The sequence below is a fragment of the Oncorhynchus clarkii genome, unplaced genomic scaffold (genome assembly GCF_045791955.1).
Source record: "Oncorhynchus clarkii lewisi isolate Uvic-CL-2024 unplaced genomic scaffold, UVic_Ocla_1.0 unplaced_contig_11182_pilon_pilon, whole genome shotgun sequence".
NCBI classification, from domain to species: domain Eukaryota; kingdom Metazoa; phylum Chordata; class Actinopteri; order Salmoniformes; family Salmonidae; genus Oncorhynchus; species Oncorhynchus clarkii.
Window position 1 is genome coordinate 1 of NW_027259814.1, and position 22,800 is coordinate 22,800.

At 47.6% G+C, this 22,800-nt stretch overlaps 1 protein-coding gene across 1 annotated transcript; it reads right to left on the reverse strand.

Annotated features, from left to right (window-relative positions):
- Positions 1-1,597: 1,597 nt before the first annotated feature.
- On the reverse strand, positions 1,598-21,414 carry LOC139400923 (palmitoyltransferase ZDHHC17-like). Its single transcript, XM_071145460.1, has 8 exons — positions 21,343-21,414; positions 19,943-20,087; positions 18,136-18,200; positions 16,716-16,878; positions 13,135-13,260; positions 11,747-11,889; positions 9,917-10,019; positions 1,598-2,017 (listed from the first exon to the last, which is right to left on the reverse strand). Exons 1-8 carry the CDS (start codon positions 21,396-21,398, stop codon positions 1,598-1,600), a joined length of 1,221 nt encoding a protein of 406 aa, XP_071001561.1. The 5' UTR covers positions 21,399-21,414.
- Positions 21,415-22,800: the final 1,386 nt, after the last annotated feature.

The window sequence follows — 22,800 nt, forward strand, 5'->3', positions numbered from 1 at the left end:
GGGGGCAATGCCCAGACCAGTGGACCAGGTTCTGGTTAACACTACAGAGCACTAACGATGGGGGCAATGCCCAGACCAGTGGACCAGGTTCTGGTTAACACTACAGAGCACTAACGATGGGGGCAATGCCCAGACCAGTGGACCAGGTTCTGGTTAACACTACAGAGCACTAACGATGGGGGCAATGCCCAGACCAGTGGACCAGGTTCTGGTTAACACTACAGAGCACTAACGATGGGGGCAATGCCCAGACCAGTGGACCGGGTTCTGGTTAACACTACAGAGCACTAACGATGGGGGCAATGCCCAGACCAGTGGACCGGGTTCTGGTTAACACTACAGAGCACTAACGATGGGGGCAATGCCCAGACCAGTGGACCGGGTTCTGGTTAACACTACAGAGCACTAACGATGGGGGCAATGCCCAGACCAGTGGACCGGGTTCTGGTTAACACTACAGAGCACTAACGATGGGGGCAATGCCCAGACCAGTGGACCGGGTTCTGGTTAACACTACAGAGCACTAACGATGGGGGCAATGCCCAGACCAGTGGACCAGGCTCTGGTTAACACTACAGAGCACTAACGATGGGGGCAATGCCCAGACCAGTGGACCAGGTTCTGGTTAACACTACAGAGCACTAACGATGGGGGCAATGCCCAGACCAGTGGACCAGGCTCTGGTTAACACTACATGGGGGCAATGCCCAGACCTAACGATGGGGGCAATGCCCAGATCAGTGGACTAGGTTCTGGTTAACACTACAGAGCACTAACGATGGGAGCAATGCCCAGACCAGTGGACCAGGTTCTGGTTAACACTACAGAGCACTAACGATGGGGGCAATGCCCAGACCAGTGGACCAGGTTCTGGTTAACACTACAGAGCACTAACGATGGGGCTATTTTTAGCCCTCTCATCAATCCCACACAATGGGGATTGAGCTGGGGTCAGTAAAGAACTGGATACCCTACTATACTCCATCAGTGTGTGCTAATGAGAGACGACTCCCAGAGCTGTGGGGTGAGAGTGGATGCCTCTAGCACTGGGCCACTGGGTTGAACATTGTGTGTCACAAATTACATCCTATTCCCCATATAGTGTACTACTTTGATTCGTAAAAAAACAATGGTGCAATGTGCCCAGCTCTCTAATCAAATTCTCAACTCAGGCACTTTTCATACTCCGGGTGTGGTTTCCCTTAGATACAGATCTAGGATCAGCTTCCCCAACCCTAACCATCAGTTGGAAAAAGGTTAAACTGACCCAGGATCAGTGTCTATGGGCAACCTCACCCAACTCTACACGCGTCATGGGCGGTACACGCGTCATGGGTGGTGCACGCGTCATGGGTAGTGCCCGCGTCATGGGCAGTACACGCGTCATGGGCGGTACACGCGTCATGGGTAGTGCCAGCGTCATGGGTAGTGCCCGCGTCATGGGTAGTGCCCGCGTCATGGGTAGCGCCCGCGTCATGGGTAGCGCCCGCGTCATGGGTAGTGCCAGCGTCATGGGTAGCGCCAGCGTCATGGGTAGCGCCAGCGTCATGGGTAGTGCCAGCGTCATGGGTAGTGCCAGCGTCATGTAGCGTCAGCGTCATGGGTAGCCAGCGTCATGGGTAGCGCCAGCGTCATGGGTAGCGTCAGCGTCATGGGTAGTGCCAGCGTCATGGGTAGCCCGCGTCATGGGTAGTGCCAGCGTCATGGGTAGCGCCAGCGTCATGGGTAGTGCCAGCGTCATGGGTGGGTCAGTAGCGTCAGCGTCATGGGTAGTGCCAGCGTCATGGGTAGCGCCAGCGTCATGGGTAGCGCCAGCGTCATGGGTAGCGCCAGCGTCATGGGTAGTGCCAGCGTCATGGGTAGTGCCAGCGTCATGGGTAGTACCAGCGTTTACCTTTTTCTTCTGCTCCTCTGAGGCTTTGATGATCCCGGGGTCTGATTTCCAGGACTTGCCGAAGTTGTAGAACAGACAGACACTGTTCAGGAGGAAAGGCAGGTGGACGGTGGCAAACGGGAGATGTACAGAGGAGTTAAGGAGGACGGCTGATTGGCTGAAAGGTGACTACAGCTCTTAAAGGGATAGTTCACTCAAATAACACAATGATATTTTGGTTTCACATCCTGTCAGGAGTCTGGACAAGGTCAGACAGAAAATGCTTTTTATATACTTCCACACTATGAGGTTGAATAATACTGTGAAATTGTGAAAATTATGATAAAGCCCTTATAGTGTAAGGGCTGTTTGAAAAGACTGCCTGAAACTTCAGCCTGCTTTGGCGTGATGGCATTTTGGCTTGCCTGGTAACATCAAAAGGTGCTAACTTGGACAATAGACCAATAAGAAAAAGAGTTCCACAGCTCTTTGCCAATAACAGGTAGTTTTCAGTTTTCCCTACTCAGACTGCTCCCAAACAGTCCTAACAATATTCTTGCTTGAGAAATTACTATTTGTTATGACGCTATCTATTCTTTTTGACATAAAAAAAAAAAAAAACAATCACATAAGGTACTTAATTGTTTGAAATTATTTGACAAAGTTAAAAACAGCTGCATTGGACCTAGACGGCTGTGCTGGCTCTGACAAGCCATAGTGACATCATCCAGACAGAGCGTGTGTCCCAAATGGCACCCTATTTTCTACGTAGTGCACTACATCGGCCAGAGTCCTATGGGCCCTGGTCTAAAATAGTGCACTATAAAGGGAATAGGGTGCCATTAGGGACGCAAAAAGACTCACCCTCCGCCCACTCCAGCCTATGAGGAAAGCAGCTCAGTGGAAGCTTGACTCATACTCTCACCCAACCAGAGTCCCGAGTCCCTCAGACATGCGTCATCATTTGCACAGGAAACGCAATGGAGTGAGTCTAACCAAAGGGAGTGGTCAGGCTTAACCCTAAAATGCCAATGTTGATCCATACAATCTCTTGTATCTAGAACCCAAGTTTACTTTTCACAGGGCCTGTAGTCATTTAATCAGGAACTACAAATGAAAAGAATCCCATAAACCTCCTTAGGAATTACAGCTTCAGAATTGTATTTGCATAGAATGTATTCCTGTATTTAGGAAATGCCTACACCCAAGGTCTACGGGCATTCCTCTGTGCATTTTAACCACACATTAACACATCTCCCACAGTGTGGAGTTAGAATGTTGATTCTATACATGAGAGAAACATATCTGATTGACTGACTAAATAAACTTTAGATTATGGAGTTGGCTTGAAGTCATTAATTATTGACTTGAGCCGTTTCAAGTCTGTATGGCCATCTAGTGATTGGGTGTGTGTGTGTGTGTGTGTGTGTGTGTGTGTGTGTGGGGGGGGGGGGGGGAGTTAGTGGGACACAAGGACATCTGTGGGCTGGTAAGGTAAAGAAGGATTTCCTCAATTATAGTGGGGGTGGAGTGAAGTCACGGCATGACAAACAACTAGATTCCAGGAAGGAAACTCGGAGCCCTACATAGGACATAGGGTGGCATTAGCATCTCGGGGCAACTTCCCCCTACAGTATGGTCTCAGCCATACTCTACAGTGCTTTCAGTCTTTAAAAGCTGAATGAGGTCATAAATCTGTATAATTATCACCAAAAGAAGTCTGGGCGCTTTAATTACCTCTTCCTCTGTAGGTCTATCTAGCTACTTCATAAGATAAACACTTCAAATTAACTGTGGGGCTGTATCCCAAATGGAACGCTATTAATCCCCATATAGTGTAGAGGAACATAGTGAATTTCCATATAAAGTAGTGCACTACAAAGGGAACAAGGTGACACTAGGGATTCGTGCATGGAAGTCCTTATCGCCTCACTAAATCAATGGGCCGTGATACTGTCGGCACGGAGCCGGTAATTCTTACAGTGATCGATGGAGATTCTCATATGGACGACGCTTCAATGTTTCCCTTGAGGCCTTGTTGTGTACGCCCTCCCCGTAGCAGCTATTAGTCTTTGGAATGGCTTAGGAGAAGAGGTGTAACACAAGATGGGCCAAACAAAAGGGTCATGCCAAGAATTTATCAAGCATGCTGATTTAAGGAGACTAATGGTGTTGACAGTGTCCGGGGTGACATTTCTCCTAGGTACAGATCTAGGATCAGCTGTCCCTCCCACAATCCTAACCTTAACCATTACTATGGACATTTCAAAACTGACTCGAGATCAGCATCTCGGGGCAACTACCCCCTACACCTCTTTACAGTGTGGTGTAGGGTGGGGTAGTCAGGGTGTCACTGAACGTCATCATTGTCTGGCTGAAGACTGAATGTCCTCCTAAAAGAACACATCACAGGACCAGCTCAGTCACAAACTAATAGACTTATACTATCTCCTCCTCCTCCAGTCTCCTACTAATAACTTCTACTCTCTCCTCCTCCTCTAATCTCCTACTTATAGACTTCTACTCTTTCCTCCTCCAGTCTCATACTAATAACTTCTACTCTCTCCTCCTCCTCCAGTCTCCTACTAATAGACTTCTACTCTCTCCTCCTCCTCCAGTCTCCTACTAATAGACTTCTACTCTCTCCTCCTCCCCCAGTCTCCTACTAATAGACTTCTACTCTCTCCTCCTCCTCCAGTCTCCTACTAATAGACTTCTACTCTCTCCTCCTCCCCCAGTCTCCTACTAATAGACTTCTACTCTCTCCTCCTCCTCTAGTCTCCTACTAATAGACTTCTACTCTCTCCTCCTCCTCCAGTCTCCTACTAATAGACTTCTACTCTCTCCTCCAGTCTCCTACTAATAGACTTCTACTCTCTCCTCCTCCTCCAGTCTCCTACTAATATTCTACTCTCTCCTCCTCCTCCAGTCTCCTACTAATATACTTCTACTCTCTCCTCCTCCTCCAGTCTCCTACTAATATACTTCTACTCTCTCCTCCTCCTCCAGTCTCCTACTAATAGACTTCTACTCTCTCCTCCTCCCCCAGTCTCCTACTAATAGACTTCTACTCTCTCCTCCTCCAGTCTCCTACTAATAGACTTCTACTCTCTCCTCCTCCTCCTCCTCCTCCAGTCTCCTACTAATAGACTTCTACTCTCTCCTCCTCCAGTCTCCTACTAATAGACTTCTACTCTCTCCTCCTCCTCCTCCAGTCTCCTACTAATAGACTTCTACTCTCTCCTCCTCCTCCAGTCTCCTACTAATAGACTTCTACTCTCTCCTCCTCCTCCTCCAGTCTCCTACTAATAGACTTCTACTCTCTCCTCCTCCTCCTCCAGTCTCCTACTAATAGACTTCTACTCTCTCCTCCTCCTCCAGTCTCCTACTAATAGACTTCTACTCTCTCCTCCTCCTCCAGTCTCCTACTAATAGACTTCTACTCTCTCCTCCTCCTCCTCCAGTCTCCTACTAATAGACTTCTACTCTCTCCTCCTCCTCCCCCAGTCTCCTACTAATAGACTTCTACTCTCTCCTCCTCCCCCAGTCTCCTACTAATAGACTTCTACTCTCTCCTCCTCCAGTCTCCTACTAATATAATTCTACTCTCTCCTCCTCCTCCAGTCTCCTACTAATAGACTTCTACTCTCTCCTCCTCCCCCAGTCTCCTACTAATAGACTTCTACTCTCTCCTCCTCCCCCAGTCTCCTACTAAGACTTCTACTCTCTCCTCCTCCCCCAGTCTCCTACTAAGACTTCTACTCTCTCCTCCTCCTCCAGTCTCCTACTAATAGACTTCTACTCTCTCCTCCTCCCCCAGTCTCCTACTAATAGACTTCTACTCTCTCCTCCTCCTCCAGTCTCCTACTAATAGACTTCTACTCTCTCCTCCTCCTCCTCCAGTCTCCTACTAATAGACTTCTACTCTCTCCTCCTCCTCCTCCAGTCTCCTACTAATAGACTTCTACTCTCTCCTCCTCCCCCAGTCTCCTACTATTTCAGTAACAATAAAACTGTGGTGACCCAGTACTTGTAACTACTTTAAGGAGAAAAGCTTTTCTCCTTTGAGTCCCATGTAGAAGATGTGTGCTGGGGCTGAAAAGACTCTCCTTTGAGTCCCATGTAGAAGATGTGTGCTGGGGCTGAAAAGACAACCGGTTGGGGCTCCACCAACGACACTTGATCTTGTTTTAAAGGATAACCAGTCTGTAGTAGCAGACTGAAAACCAGGAGGAGACAGAGTCAGAGATACCAAGCCCACACCTGGACGTCAATGCAGACACAAAGCCTAGACAAAGGCCAAGCCGCCTCCACTGATTACTATTGCAGAGACGTCGCATGACTGCCTCACAACAACCACAAACCACCACCGCACAACCACCCCAAAACTACCGTACCATCACTGCACCACAACCAACACAAAACTACCGTACAACCACCACCGCACCACAACCACCACAAAACTACCGTACAACCACCACCGCACCACAACCACCACAAAACTACCGTACAACCACCACCGCACCACAACCACCACAAAACTACCGTACAACCACCACCGCACCACAACCAACACAAAACTACCGTACAACCACCACCGCACCACAACCACCACCGCACCACAACCACCACCGCACCACAACCACCACAAAACTACCGTACAACCACCACCGCACCACAACCACCACAAAACTACCGTACAACCACCACCGCACCACAACCAACACAAAACTACCGTACAACCACCACCGCACCACAACCACCACAAAACTACCGTACAACCACCACCGCACCACAACCACCACAAAACTACCGTACAACCACCACCGCACCACAACCAACACAAAACTACCGTACAACCACCACCGCACCACAACCACCACCACCACCGCACCACAACCACCACCGCACCACAACCAACACAAAACTACCGTACAACCACCACCGCACCACAACCACCACAAAACTACCGTACAACCACCACCGCACCACAACCAACACAAAACTACCGTACAACCACCACCGCACCACAACCACCACCGCACCACAACCAACACAAAACTACCGTACAACCACCACCGCACCACAACCACCACTGCACCACAACCACCACAAAACTACCGTACCATCACCGCACCACAACCAACACAAAACTACCGTACAACCACCACCGCACCACAACCACCACCGCACCACAACCAACACAAAACTACCGTACCATCACCGCACCACAACCAACACAAAACTACCGTACAACCACCACCGCACCACAACCACCACCGCACCACAAAACTACCGTACAACCACCACCGCACCACAACCACCACCGCACCACAACCACCACCGCACCACAACCACCACCGGACCACAACCACCACAAAACTACCGTACAACCACCACCGCACCACAACCACCACAAAACTACCGTACAACCACCACCGCACCACAACCACCACCGCACCACAACCAACACAAAACTACCGTACAACCACCACCGCACCACAACCACCACCGCACCACAACCACCACAAAACTACCGTACAACCACCACCGCACCACAACCACCACCGCACCACAACCACCACAAAACTACCGTACAACCACCACCGCACCACAACCACCACCGCACCACAACCAACACAAAACTACCGTACAACCACCACCGCACCACAACCACCACCGCACCACAACCAACACAAAACTACCGTACAACCACCACCGCACCACAACCACCACCGCACCACAACCAACACAAAACTACCGTACAACCACCACCGCACCACAACCACCACAAAACTACCGTACAACCACCACCGCACCACAACCACCACAAAACTACCGTACAACCACCACCGCACCACAACCACCACCGCACCACAACCAGCACCGCACCACAACCACCACCGCACCACAACCACCACAAAACTACCGTACAACCACCACCGCACCACAACCACCACAAAACTACCATACAACCGCAGCTGTATCAGATTCAACCCAGATCACAACAATCAGACATTGAGACTACATGTGACCAACTGGGTACGGACCTCGGTCTACTGCGCGAGCCAAGACTGTGCTAGCCCGCTGAGCTACAGCCAAGGCATTAACTCAGAGCTAACGCGAGTCTTCAGGTCTCAGGCAAGGTTACCACCTCAGTTACATAACACCACTTCCCAAAGAGGCACAGTTGGACTGGAGTGAGGAGGGACTGCTTGAGTTTGTGAATGCTCTGGGGTGTAGTTTGCCTTAGGGACAGATGAGGTAGGATCAGCTTCCCTCCCCCAATCTTAACCATTAGTGGGGAAAATGCTAAACTGACCCAAGATCAGCGTCTAGCGTCAACTTCACCCTACTCCATTTAGGAATCCAGTCATCCCTTGCTGTAGCCGTCTACTGTTCTGAGCTGCCAGTTCACACTACATGATGAGGTACAGGCTACTGTTAACAGTGACTACGTGGACGTAGATATTCTTTGGATAGAACAGCCTTTCAACAAAGAGATAAGAGGCATTGAAGAGGACATCTCAATGGGCTGATTGGCTGTTGGGCAAGAGGTGAGACTGGAAAAACCTGCCTGACTATTAAATCTCAAAGCTGCATCACACAAGAGACCTGTGTATAGGTGTGAATTTCACTTACACTCATAGTGGTGGCTTATGTGAACTCTCCCAGATCAATGTTCCCATGAAAGACAAACAATTGTAACCAGAGGGAAACTGGTAACAAGACAGCCCCTGTTGAAAAAGCAGGAGAGGTTACAAGGGATTGACAGAGAGGTAGACGGGGAGCAGAGCAGCAGATCCAAGGAAACAAGCAACATCATGCAGATGAAATGGACTGAAGAAACACTCCTCTCCCATCAGCAGTCAAATGAGGCGGATAAGAGACCAACCCTCCTGACTTTAAATGGGGCATTCAGCAGTTTCAGACCCGGTAAGGGAATTTTCCATGACCAAAAAGCGACTGGAGGAGCCATCTTGGAGCTACAGAAACACATTGATCCCACAAGTCGCTTCATCGGGTCTGACTCAGTCAGCTGTGCTGCACCCTCAACAGTGTTGTGCACATCTTAACACTCAGTATTCATTAAAGACTGTCTCCACACAGAGCTGAAAGCACACCGAGTTCAGTGATACAACCTCTTATCTGGACAGGGGACTATTCATATGGAAAAGAGCGAGCCCAGCTTTATACAGGAGGCTTGAAACTTCAGCACCCCAGAGCACCTAGGACAACAGTTTCCCTCACCTCTTCACCGTCCGTGAGAGAATCAGTGCAGTTTGCAGGGGAAGTGAACTATATGGGAATAGATCTAGAGGAGATAGTGTCTTGTCTGAGAAATTAGACTGCAATGTTACTTCACAAGCCTCTGAAAAGGATCCGAGGGAGGGGGGGGGGCATTATATGACTTTTTGATCCAAGTTACCACAGAAATTGTCCGGCCTCTTGTCATAATCAACAAACTCCAAACAACCAGTATGGTTGCATCACAAGTGCCTCTGATGTCAACTGTGACACAAATGCAATGGTGTTTAGCATATAGAAATAATGAGTCTGCCTCCAAATGAAACATTTGCATTGTCTTGTTGGCCAGAAGTTGTACACAACAGTAAAGAGCCCTTGAGGGTGATATGATGCTCTCTGCACTGTAGTCTGAGAGGCAGGCCAATGCTCTTTAGCTGACCTCACACTCCAGTGCACTGTGGGTAATCATGACCAGAGGGGTTCCAGATGGAAGAAGGGATAGCCCATCTGTCTGTTTGGAATAGGCTGCAGTTTGACTGACACTCTAATCGACCAATAGCCACAGGGGAGATATTCATACACTTTTGCTCTCAGTCAAAACCCATCAATTCCCAGAAGCCACCTCCCTCCCTGATGAAAGAATTGATTGTTAGGAGGTGAATATTGACACACACAGCTGTCTTGCCAGGTGGCGCTGTGAACGAAAGGCCCTTGTACAGCACAGCAGCTCACTGATGTATCATGGTTGGAATGAGAAAAGGCAGAGGAAACCAGGAGACTCTTATTGTAAAGGATATCAATCCAGAACCAGTAGAACCAGGTCACGTACATCCAGAACTTGGTTGCCAGGTAGATTCCCAGGGGCAGGGCGCTGTGCATGGAGTGGTCAAAGAAAGACCTGAGGAGGAGGGAGGGATGGAGGGGCAATCACTGTTAGAACTCAGCAGTAAACAACATCACATCTCACAGTCCACAAAACCCTTAGAGCTGCATTTCAAAGTCAACCAGATAGAGAAATAAACCCAGCCCTAACCTGCTGGGATGTCTCAGGTTTACAGATAAATAAACCCAGCCCTAACCTGCTGGGATGTCTCAGGTTTACAGATAAATAAACCCAGCCCTAACCTGCTGGGATGTCTCAGGTTTACAGAGAAATAAACCCAGCCCTAACCTGTTGGGATGTCTCAGGTTTACAGAGAAATAAACCCAGCCCTAACCTGTTGGGATGTCTCAGGTTTACAGAGAAATAAACCCAGCCCTAACCTGCTGGTATGTCTCAGGTTTACAGAGAAATAAACCCAGCCCTAACCTGCTGGGATGTCTCAGGTTTACAGAGAAATAAACCCAGCCCTAACCTGCTGGGATGTCTCAGGTTTACAGAGAAATAAACCCAGCCCTAACCTGCTGGGATGTCTCAGGTTTACAGAGAAATAAACCCAGCCCATCCTGTTGGGATGTCTCAGGTTTACAGAGAAATAAACCCAGCCCTAACCTGCTGGGATGTCTCAGGTTTAGAGAGAAATAAACCCAGCCCTAACCTGCTGGGATGTCTCAGGTTTACAGAGAAATAAACCCAGCCCTAACCTGTTGGTATGTCTCAGGTTTACAGAGAAATAAACCCAGCCCTAACCTGCTTTGATGTCTCAGGTTTACAGAGAAATAAACCCAGCCCTAACCTGCTGGGATTTCTCAGGTTTACAGAGAAATAAACCCAGCCCTAACCTGCTGGGATGTCTCAGGTTTACAGAGAAATAAACCCAGCCCTAACCTGCTGGGATGTCTCAGGTTTACAGAAAAATAAACCCAGCCCTAACCTGTTGGGATGTCTCAGGTTTACAGAGAAATAAACCCAGCCCTAACCTGTTGGTATGTCTCAGGTTTACAGATAAATAAACCCAGCCCTAACCTGTTGGGATGTCTCAGGTTTAGAGAGAAATAAACCCAGCCATAACCTGTTGGGATGTCTCAAGTTTACAGAGAAATAAACCCAGCCCTAACCTGCTGGGATGTCTCAGGTTTAGAGAGAAATAAACCCAGCCATAACCTGTTGGGATGTCTCAAGTTTACAGAGAAATAAACCCAGCCCTAACCTGTTGGGATGTCTCAGGTTTACAGATAAATAAACCCAGCCCTAACCTGCTGGGATGTCTCAGGTTTACAGAGAAATAAACCCAGCCCTAACCTGCTGGGATGTCTCAGGTTTACAGAGAAATAAACCCAGCCCTAACCTGCTGGGATGTCTCAGGTTTACAGAGAAATAAACCCAGCCCTAACCTGTTGGGATGTCTCAGGTTTACAGAGAAATAAACCCAGCCCTAACCTGCTGGGATGTCTCAGGTTTACAGAGAAATAAACCCAGCCCTAACCTGTTGGGATGTCTCAGGTTTACAGAGAAATAAACCCAGCCCTAACCTGTTGGGATGTTTCAGGTTTACAGAGAAATAAACCCAGCCCTAACCTGCTGGGATGTCTCAGGTTTACAGAGAAATAAACCCAGCCCTAACCTGCTGGGATGTCTCAGGTTTACAGAGAAATAAACCCAGCCCTAACCTGTTGGTATGTCTCAGGTTTACAGAGAAATAAACCCAGCCCAAACCTGCTGAAATGCGTGTGTGTGTGACGTACTTGGAGAGGAACTGCACAGTGACCCACACGCCACAGTACATGAGGCCCTTGAGGAGCCAGGAGTCGATGTCCAGGTCAGCGATGAAGCCCACCAGCCAGATCACCAGGAAGGGGGTCCCCAACATGATCTTCTGTCTGAACTCCTGGGAGAGGACCAGAGATAGAGGGAGGGAAGGATGAGAGGAAGAGGAGGAGAGGTCAAACAGGAAGGCAGCGATGCACTGTAGACTGTGTAACCATATTACATAAACAATAGTGTCAAATTAAATCACATTTCATTTGACACGTGCCGAGTACAACAGGTGATACAACAGGTGACTAGTGTCATAGAGTGGCTGGGTGACTAGTGTCAGAGCGTGGCTGGGTGACTAGTGTCAGAGCGTGGCTGGGTGACTAGTGTCAGAGCGTGGCTGGGTGACTAGTGTCAGAGCGTGGCTGGGTGACTAGTGTCAGAGCGTGGCTGGGTGACTAGTGTCAGAGCGTGGCTGGGTGACTAGTGTCAGAGCGTGGCTGGGTGACTAGTGTCAGAGCGTGGCTGGGTGACTAGTGTCAGAGCGTGGCTGGGTGACTAGTGTCAGAGCGTGGCTGGGTGACTAGTGTCAGAGCGTGGCTGGGTGACTAGTGTCAGAGCGTGGCTGGGTGACTAGTGTCAGAGCGTGACAGTAGCTAATGGGGCCTCCCTATGGAGTGCTATCTAAAGATGTACCTTGACAACCTATACCATCCAGTGCGACAGCGTATGAATTTGAAAGACAACAGAAATGCAAAGTCAAGAAGCAAAACTTTGAAAAACACAAGATACAAGCATAACTAATTGGTGCTTTGTGCTCCTCCTGTCCCAACGAGCAGGGGTGGTTAGATCACTTGACTTGGAGAGACTGATTAGGGCTCTGGGGTGAAGTACAGATCTAGGATCAGCTTCCATTCCCCCAAACCCAACCTTAACTATTAGTGGAGAAAATGCTGATCTGACCCAAGATCACCATCTAGGGGCAAATTCTCATTCCGCCATGATTAGGGTCTTGACACAATCCTCATGTCTGTTCGTACAGAAAAACTGCTCGATTCCTCAGACTCCAAGAAATCACTACCTTGGATGGGCAATTACTTCAAGACAGAGGCCAGGGAAGGTCTGAATAGAGTGTTAGCTTTGGTCTGTCTGTCTCACGTCAACAACAGGGCAGAAACTAGGCCTGAAGGTGCTCTTTTTAGGGTCTGGGATTGCTGGCTGGAAAGACAGGTGGCGGAAGGCTTTTTAGAGACAGAGGGACAATGGTGGTGTTACACATAGCCTTGCATGCTTACACAAATAAGTGTATGTGTGTCTGAGTGAGTGTGTGAGCCTGCATGCTTGTGTATGTCCACTCAGTCTTCTCCCTGGTCTCTACCTTGTCCATCTTCAGCTTCTTCAGGTAGCCAGGACTGTCGTAACCCTTGGCCTGCCGAGCCTCCTGTAAATGGTTGACCATCCAGACGTTTTTCCTCTGCTTGGCCAGGTCCAGCGGCGTCTCACCCTGGAGGAATACAGAGGAATACAGCCAGAGGATCACCACGGTAACAAACCAGCTAATCACCACGGTAACAATCCAACACAGAGAGCGCCTAATTCAGACAGCTAGGTAGTACCAGATCATAGGACAGCTGAGGACACAGGAACAAAGGATGGACACTAAACAGTAGGATAGGAGAAAGACCACAGGATGGACACTAAACAGTAGGATAGGAGAAAGTATGGACACTAAACAGTAGGATAGGAGAAAGGATGGACACTAAACAGTAGGATAGGAGAAAGGATGGACACAAAACAGTAGGATAGGAGAAAGGATGGACACTAAACAGTAGGATAGGAGAAAGGATGGACACTAAACAGTAGGATAGGAGAAAGACCACAGGATGGACACTAAACAGTAGGATAGGAGAAAGTATGGACACTAAACAGTAGGATAGGAGAAAGGATGGACACAAAACAGTAGGATAGGAGAAATACCATAGGATGGACACTAAACAGTAGGATAGGAGAAAGGATGGACACTAAACAGTAGGATAGGAGAAAGGATGGACACTAAACAGTAGGATAGGAGAAATACCATAGGATGGACACTAAACAGTAGGATAGGAGAAAGGATGGACACAAAACAGTAGGATAGGAGAAAGGATGGACACTAAACAGTAGGATAGGAGAAATACCATATGATGGACACTAAACAGTAGGATAGGAGAAAGGATGGACACTAAACAGTAGGATAGGAGAAATACCATAGGATGGACACTAAACAGTAGGATAGGAGAAAGACCATAGGATGGACACTAAACAGTAGGATAGGAGAAAGGATGGACACTAAACAGTAGGATAGGAGAAATACCATAGGATGGACACTAAACAGTAGGATAGGAGAAAGACCATAGGATGGACACTAAACAGTAGGATAGGAGAAAGTATGGACACTAAACAGTAGGATAGGAGAAAGGATGGACACTAAACAGTAGGATAGGAGAAAGACCACAGGATGGACACTAAACAGTAGGATAGGAGAAAGTATGGACACTAAACAGTAGGATAGGAGAAAGGATGGACACTAAACAGTAGGATAGGAGAAATACCATAGGATGGACACTAAACAGTAGGATAGGAGAAAGGATGGACACAAAACAGTAGGATAGGAGAAAGGATGGACACAAAACAGTAGGATAGGAGAAAGGATGGACACAAAACAGTAGGATAGGAGAAAGGATGGACACTAAACAGTAGGATAGGAGAAATACCATAGGATGGACACTAAACAGTAGGATAGGAGAAAGGATGGACACAAAACAGTAGGATAGGAGAAAGGATGGACACTAAACAGTAGGATAGGAGAAATACCATTGGATGGACACTAAACAGTAGGATAGGAGAAAGGATGGACACTAAACAGTAGGATAGGAGAAAGACCATAGGATGGACACTAAACAGTAGGATAGGAGAAAGACCATAGGATGGACACTAAACAGTAGGATAGGAGAAAGGATGGACACTAAACAGTAGGATAGGAGAAAGACCATAGGATGGACACTAAACAGTAGGATAGGAGAAAGGATGGACACTAAACAGTAGGATAGGAGAAAGGATGGACACTAAACAGTAGGATAGGAGAAAGACCACAGGATGGACACTAAACAGTAGGATAGGAGAAAGACCATAGGATGGACACTAAACAGTAGGATAGGAGAAAGACCACAGGATGGACACTAAACAGTAGGATAGGAGAAAGACCATAGGATGGACACTAAACAGTAGGATAGGAGAAAGACCATAGGATGGACACTAAACACTGGTGGTGTTCTGGGTATTCTAATTGGCCACACTGGATAATAATGCTCCACCTTTCAAGTTATGTCAGGACAGCTATTAAAAGGCTAACCAGATACAGGACAGCTATTAAAAGGCTAACCAGATACAGGACAGCTATTAAAAGGCTAACCAGATACAGGACAGCTATTAAAAGGCTAACCAGATACAGGACAGCTATTAAAAGGCTAACCAGATACAGGACAGCTATAAAAGGCTAACCAGATACAGGACAGCTATTAAAAGGCTAACCAGATACAGGACAGCTATTAAAAGGCTAACCAGATACAGGACAGCTATTAAAAGGCTAACCAGATACAGGACAGCTATTAAAAGGCTAACCAGATACAGGACAGCTATAAAAGGCTAACCAGATACAGGACAGCTATTAAAAGGCTAACCAGATACAGGACAGCTATTAAAAGGCTAACCAGATACAGGACAGCTATTAAAAGGCTAACCAGATACAGGACAGCTATTAAAAGGCTAACCAGATACAGGACAGCTATAAAAGGCTAACCAGATACAGGACAGCTATTAAAAGGCTAACCAGATACAGGACAGCTATTAAAAGGCTAACCAGATACAGGACAGCTATTAAAAGGCTAACCAGATACAGGACAGCTATTAAAAGGCTAACCAGATACAGGACAGCTATTAAAAGGCTAACCAGATACAGGACAGCTATTAAAAGGCTAACCAGATACAGGACAGCTATAAAAGGCTAACCAGATACAGGACAGCTATTAAAAGGCTAACCAGATACAGGACAGCTATTAAAAGGCTAACCAGATACAGGACAGCTATTAAAAGGCTAACCAGATACAGGACAGCTATTAAAAGGCTAACCAGATACAGGACAGCTATTAAAAGGCTAACCAGATACAGGACAGCTATAAAAGGCTAACCAGATACAGGACAGCTATTAAAAGGCTAACCAGATACAGGACAGCTATTAAAAGGCTAACCAGATACAGGACAGCTATTAAAAGGCTAACCAGATACAGGACAGCTATTAAAAGGCTAACCAGATACAGGACAGCTATTAAAAGGCTAACCAGATACAGGACAGCTATTAAAAGGCTAACCAGATACAGGACAACTATAAAAGGCTAACCAGATACAGGACAGCTATTAAAAGGCTAACCAGATACAGGACAGCTATTAAAAGGCTAACCAGATACAGGACAGCTATTAAAAGGCTAACCAGATACAGGACAGCTATAAAAGGCTAACCAGATACAGGACAGCTATTAAAAGGCTAACCAGATACAGGACAGCTATTAAAAGGCTAACCAGATACAGGACAGCTATTAAAAGGCTAACCAGATACAGGACAGCTATTAAAAGGCTAACCAGATACAGGACAGCTATTAAAAGGCTAACCAGATACAGGACAGCTATTAAAAGGCTAACCAGATACGGGACAGCTATTAAAAGGCTAACCAGATACAAGCATGTGATGATACAGGTCAGAGGTTAGTAGGAGACATTTGGGCCTTCAATAACATACCCTGGGTCTGGAGTGACATTTCCCAGTAGGTACAGATCTAGGATCAGCTTCACCTCCCTCAATCCTAAACTTAACAATTAGGGGGGAGATACAAAGCTGTCCCAAGATCAGCTGCACAGCCGCCTCACCTTGATGTTCTGTGCGTCCACATTGGAGTTGGAGTCCAGCAGCAGGGTGATGACTGTAGTGTTGCCGGCCAGCACGGCCCAGTGCAGAGCCGTGTTTTTGTGGTACTTGTCACCCAGGTTGACCGACACGTTGAAGGTCAGCAGTAGCCGGGTGGGGTCCACGCTGTTAGGACGGGACAAAGTTCAAAGTTCAAGTGCAAAGCCTTTATGGTCTATTTATGAATTACCGACACAGGTGAAGTTTAGTGGCTATTTAAATATTAGCCCACTACACATTCTTCTTTGTGCTTTTAGTATCAGTCTCTTATCTGTCTATTATCCATGTCTAAATGTTGGGTATCTAGATGGGCATTCCATTTCTAAATGTTGAGTATCTAGATGGGCATTCCATTTCTAAATGTTGGGTATCTAGATGGGCATTCCATTTCTAAATGTTGAGTTTCTAGATGGGCATTCCATTTCTAAATGTTGGGTATCTAGATGGGCATTCCATTTCTAAATGTTGAGTATCTAGATGGGCATTCCATTTCTAAATGTTGGGTATCTAGATGGGCATTCCATTTCTAAACGTTGGGTATCTAGATGGGCATTCCATTTCTAAATGTTGGGTATCTAGATGGGCATTCCATGTCTAAATGTTGAGTATCTAGATGGGCATTCCATTTCTAAATGTTGCGTATCTAGGTGGGCATTCCATTTCTAAATGTTGCGTATCTAGGTGGGCATTCCATTTCTAAATGTTGCGTATCTAGGTGGGCATTCCATTTCTAAATGTTGCGTATCTAGTTGGGCATTCCATTTCTAAATGTTGCGTATCTAGTTGGGCATTCCATTTCTAAATGTTGCGTATCTAGTTGGGCATTCCATTTCTAAATGTTGCGTATCTAGGTGGGCATTCCATTTCTAAACGTTGCATATCTAGGTGGGCATTCCATTTCTAAACGTTGCGTATCTAGGTGGGCATTCCATTTCTAAACGCTGCGTATCTATGTGGGCATTCCATTTCTAAACGTTGCGTATCTAGATGGGCATTCTATTTCTAAACGTTGCGTATCTAGATGGGCATTCCATTTATAAATGTTGCGTATCTAGATGGGCATTCCATCTCTAAACGTTGCGTATCTAGATGGGCATTCCATCTCTAAACGTTGCGTATCTAGATGGGCATTCCATTTCTAAATGTTGCGTATCTAGATGGGCATTCCATTTCTAAATGGGCTTGGATTTCCGTTTGTGTGACCGCTTTGTGAGTTTAAATTAACTTGGTGTATTATGGCTAGATGGGGAAATGCTAGGATGTAAGTAGGATATGGGTCAACGCATGACACACACACACACACACACACACACACACACACACACACACACACACACACACACACACACACACACACACACACACACACACACACACACACACCTGTGTGTCCTGTAAGCTGCCCACATCAAGGGAGTCATTCCATTCTGATCCATCATGTCCACATCCTATAGGAGGAGAGGGAGAAAGAGCACATGGTCACAAACCCCCAATAAACACAGAGAAGACCGACACTGTGCTTCTTTGAAGATGTTTGAACTTCTTTGAAGATGCTACTGAACAGTTCCAGGAAAAACCTGGCAGGGCTGACAATGTGGAATGCAGGTTTTGAAAACTAAGGAAACAACGTCCCCTGGTGGTGGGAAACTAATGAAACAACACCCCCCAGGTGGTGGGAAACTAATGAAACAACACCCTCTGGTGGTGGGAAACTAATGAAACAACACCCTCTGGTGGTGGAAAACTAACGAAACAACGCCCCCTGGTGGTGGAAAACTAACGAAACAACGTCCCCTGGTGGTGGGAAACTAACGAAACAACACCCTCTGGTGGTGGGAAACTAACGAAACAACGCCCCCTGGTGGTGGGAAACTAATGAAACAACGCCCCCTGGTGGCGGGAAACTAATGAAACAACACCCCCTGGTGGTGGGAAACTAATGAAACAACGCCTCCAGGTGGTGGGAAACTAATGAAACAACGCCTCCAGGTGGTGGGAAACTAATGAAACAACGCCTCCAGGTGGTGGGAAACTAATGAAACAACGCCCCCCAGGTGGTGGGAAACTAATGAAACAACGCCTCCTGGTGGTGGGAAACTAATGAAACAACACCCTCTGGTGGCGGGAAACTAATGAAACAACGCCTCCAGGTGGTGGGAAACTAATGAAACAACGCCCCCCAGGTGGTGGGAAACTAATGAAACAACGCCCCCCAGGTGGTGGGAAACTAATGAAACAACACCCCCTGGTGGTGGGAAACTAATGAAACAACGCCCCCCTGGTGGTGGGAAACAAATGAAACAACGCCCCCCAGGTGGTGGGAAACTAATGAAACAACGCCCCCAGGTGGTGGGAAACTAATGAAACAACGCCCCCCAGGTGGTGGGAAACTAATGAAACACCGCCCCCTGGTGGTGGGAAACTAATGAAACAACGCCCCCAGGTGGTGGGAAACTAATGAAACAACGCCCTCTGGTGGTGGGAAACTAATGAAACAACGCCCTCTGGTGGTAGGAAACTAATGAAACAACGCCCCCCAGGTGGTGGGAAACTAATGAAACAACGCCCCCTGGTGGTGGGAAACTAATGAAACAACGCCCCCAGGTGGTGGGAAACTAATGAAACACCGCCCCCAGGTGGTGGGAAACTAATGAAACACCGCCCCCAGGTGGTGGGAAACTAATGAAACAACGCCTCCAGGTGGTGGGAAACTAAATAAACACCGCCCCCAGGTGGTGGGAAACTAATGAAACACCGCCCCCAGGTGGTGGGAAACTAATGAAACAACGCCCTCTGGTGGCGGGAAACTAATGAAACAACGCCTCCAGGTGGTGGGAAACTAATGAAACACCGCCCCCAGGTGGTGGGAAACTAATAAAACAACGCCTCCAGGTGGTGGGAAACTAATGAAACAACGCCCCCTGGTGGTGGGAAACTAATGAAACAACGCCTCCAGGTGGTGGGAAACTAATAAAACAACGCTAAAATGGACGCACGCTGCATGACCCCTAACCCCTTGTGGAGATCTGAGAGGATTTCAGAGATTTAAGAATTATGGTAATATCTCCAAAATGCCCTCTAAAAGGCTAAGCAGGATTTTTACAATATTGCTTCCACCTATCAGCCTCTCAGATCTACACAGGTACACAGGAAGTAGGGGTTAGGGGCTCATTTGCAAATTGGGACATACCTGTCCCTTGGCGATGAGGTAGGCCACGATGGAGGTGTGTCCGAACTGGGCAGCCAGGTGGACACAGCTGCAGCCCTCTCCGTCGATGAGCGAAGGGTCGGACCCATACTTCAGCAGCTGTACCACCATGGAGAGGTGGCCCTGTCTGTGGACACACACAACATCATTATGTTGATGAGCACAAGAACTAACTGGTATTACGTGATATTAGCATTTAGACATGTTTCTGGGTTTTGTTTTGTTTAAAGGATCAATCTGTAACTTTCACCTGCAGCACAGAATAAACTAGCCACCCCCCTTAATAACACCCCATTATTAACAGCAGGAATGGACATGACAGATTGCACCAATAATAACTACATGTAAAGTCTCTGGGGGTTTTGTAGGTAGGAAATGGTTTGAATCGCCGAGCTGACTAGGTGAAGTCTGTCCATGTGCCCTTGAGCAAGGCACTGAACCCTAAATGCTCCTGTAAGTCGCTCTGGATAAGAGTGTCTGTTAAATTAATCAAATATAATATAAATGAAACATAGACACCACATCCAATTGAGAGATGCTTAATAAGAAGATTGATGCACTAGATACCTAACCAAACACAATCCTCAACAACATTGTAATTAGGTCCTTATATTCACAATACTACACATAAATCTCATATAGAAAGTGTCAGTGACCCGACAGATGGGCTCCACTCCTATCTACTGTGAAAGGTCACTAGCAGGGAGGGGGGCTGCCGACAAAGCCGTGAGGCCTGGCTAGGTATCAGGCCCCCGGCTAGGGATGGCTGCCCCCTGCTGATCATATGAATAATGCAGTAGAAAGCTCTCTGACAGGGGTGAGGACAGGCAGTACTGGGACTTCATACAACCCTGAAGGTCTTGTGTGACTCGGGGGGAAAGGACTTCAGCAGAAACACGGCCTATGACACCCACACATGGGAAAGGACTTCAGCAGAAACACGCCCTATGACACCCACACAGGGGAAAGGACTTCAGCAGAAACATGCCCTATGACACCCACACAGGGGAAAGGACTTCAGCAGAAACACGCCCTATGACACCCACACAGGGGAAAGGACTTCAGCAGAAACACGCCCTATGACACCCACACAGGGGAAAGGACTTCAGCAGAAACACACCCTATGACACCCACACAGGGGAAAGGACTTCAGCAGAAACACGCCCTATGACACCCACACAGGGGACAGGAGAGAGTCCACTGGAAACAGCACCTCTACTTCGTACAGTATATAACCTTTCACCTCTCTCTCTAGATGGTCATATCTACAGATCAGCATTTCCAACAGGACCTAATGTTTTGGGACTGCTGGACAAGCTTGGTCCTAGAAAGCAGACTGAACCAGAGTCTGTTAATGCCTCATCTATTGTTGTCACTCTTACCTTGTGGCCCAATGCAGTGGTGTGGAGTTGAGGTCACCTCCCAACTGGTCCACCATCGCCCCCTTTGATATGTAGTACCTACACACAGCGGCAGAGTCACAAATACATTTAGCACTCACTCACTCAACTACAGGTGGTGAAAAGATTAGATTGTTGATGCAGTGAGATAAAACAGATGAACCAATTCAGTTTTATTGCCTTAGGATCTCCAGCAATATGGCGTTTTAAGAGGGTGTCTGCCTTCCAATGGAACGGATGGCTCAGACCTTAGCAGACATCCAGAAACATGTTCTCTCCTTCCTGCTATGTTGTATTAGAATGGTCTGGGATTCTATTCTTATACAGAGAGACCATGGTTCTGGCAGTGTTTCTGCAGCAGGACACCCCTCTGCAGCAGGACACCCCTCTGCAGCAGGACACCCCTCTGCAGCAGGACACCCCTCTGCAGCAGGACACCCCTCTGCAGCAGGACACCCCTCTGCAGCAGGACACCCCTCTGCACCACAATGGTAAACACAGCACAGTAGGATGGCTGCATTCACTCACACCTGGGTCCTCTTCACTAGGGACCAAACAGAAGCTAACAGGGAGGGACTAACTGAACTAGTCCAATAAGAAACTAATTTTCTGATGCAAAATGTTTGCACTAATGTATAGGCCCAATGCCAGCCTTTGTCCTGTGTGAGTATGAGTCTCCATCACACCGTCAGCGTCATGGTGCAAAACGGTCCACAGGATCACAACAAAAGTTCAACATTCACCTTCTGCTACCATTTCTATCACGCCGTCTCTACACATACAATGTGATGCATACCTTTATAAATCCAACGTATGACCCACACAGAACACACTGCAACGTTAGGGTTCTATGTCTGTGTGAGTTTAGGGTTCCGGGACTATGTCCTGTGTGAGTTTAGGGTTCCGGGACTATGTCCTGTGTGAGTTTAGGGTTCCGGGACTATGTCCTGTGTGAGTTTAGGGTTCCGGGACTATGTCCTGTGTGAGTTTAGGGTTCCGGGACTATGTCCTGTGTGAGTTTAGGGTTCCGGGACTATGTCCTGTGTGAGTTTAGGGTTCCGGGACTATGTCCTGTGTGAGTTTAGGGTTCCAGGACTATGTCCTGTGTGAGTTTAGGGTTCCGGGACTATGTCCTGTGTGAGTTTAGGGTTCCGGGACTATGTCCTGTGTGAGTTTAGGGTTCCAGGACTATGTCCTGTGTGAGTTTAGGGTTCCGGGACTATGTCCTGTGTGAGTTTAGGGTTACAGGACTATGTCCTGTGTGAGTATGTGAGTTTAGGGTTCCAGGACTATGTCCTGTGTGAGTTTAGGGTTCCGGGACTATGTCCTGTGTGAGTTTAGGGTTCCGGGACTATGTCCTGTGTGAGTTTAGGGTTCCGGGACTATGTCCTGTGTGAGTTTAGGGTTCCAGGACTATGTCCTGTGTGAGTTTAGGGTTCC

Coding starts and splice junctions, on each gene's coding strand:
- LOC139400923 (XM_071145460.1), bottom strand. CDS start 21,398: ATGGTGGACCAGTTGGGAGGTGACCTCAACTCCACACCACTGCATTGG. Junction 16,879..18,135: donor GCAGCTTACAGGACACACAG/GTGTGTGTGTGT, acceptor CCGTCCTAACAG/CGTGGACCCCACCCGGCTAC. Junction 10,020..11,746: donor ACTGTGCAGTTCCTCTCCAA/GTACGTCACACA, acceptor CCTCCTCCTCAG/GTCTTTCTTTGACCACTCCA.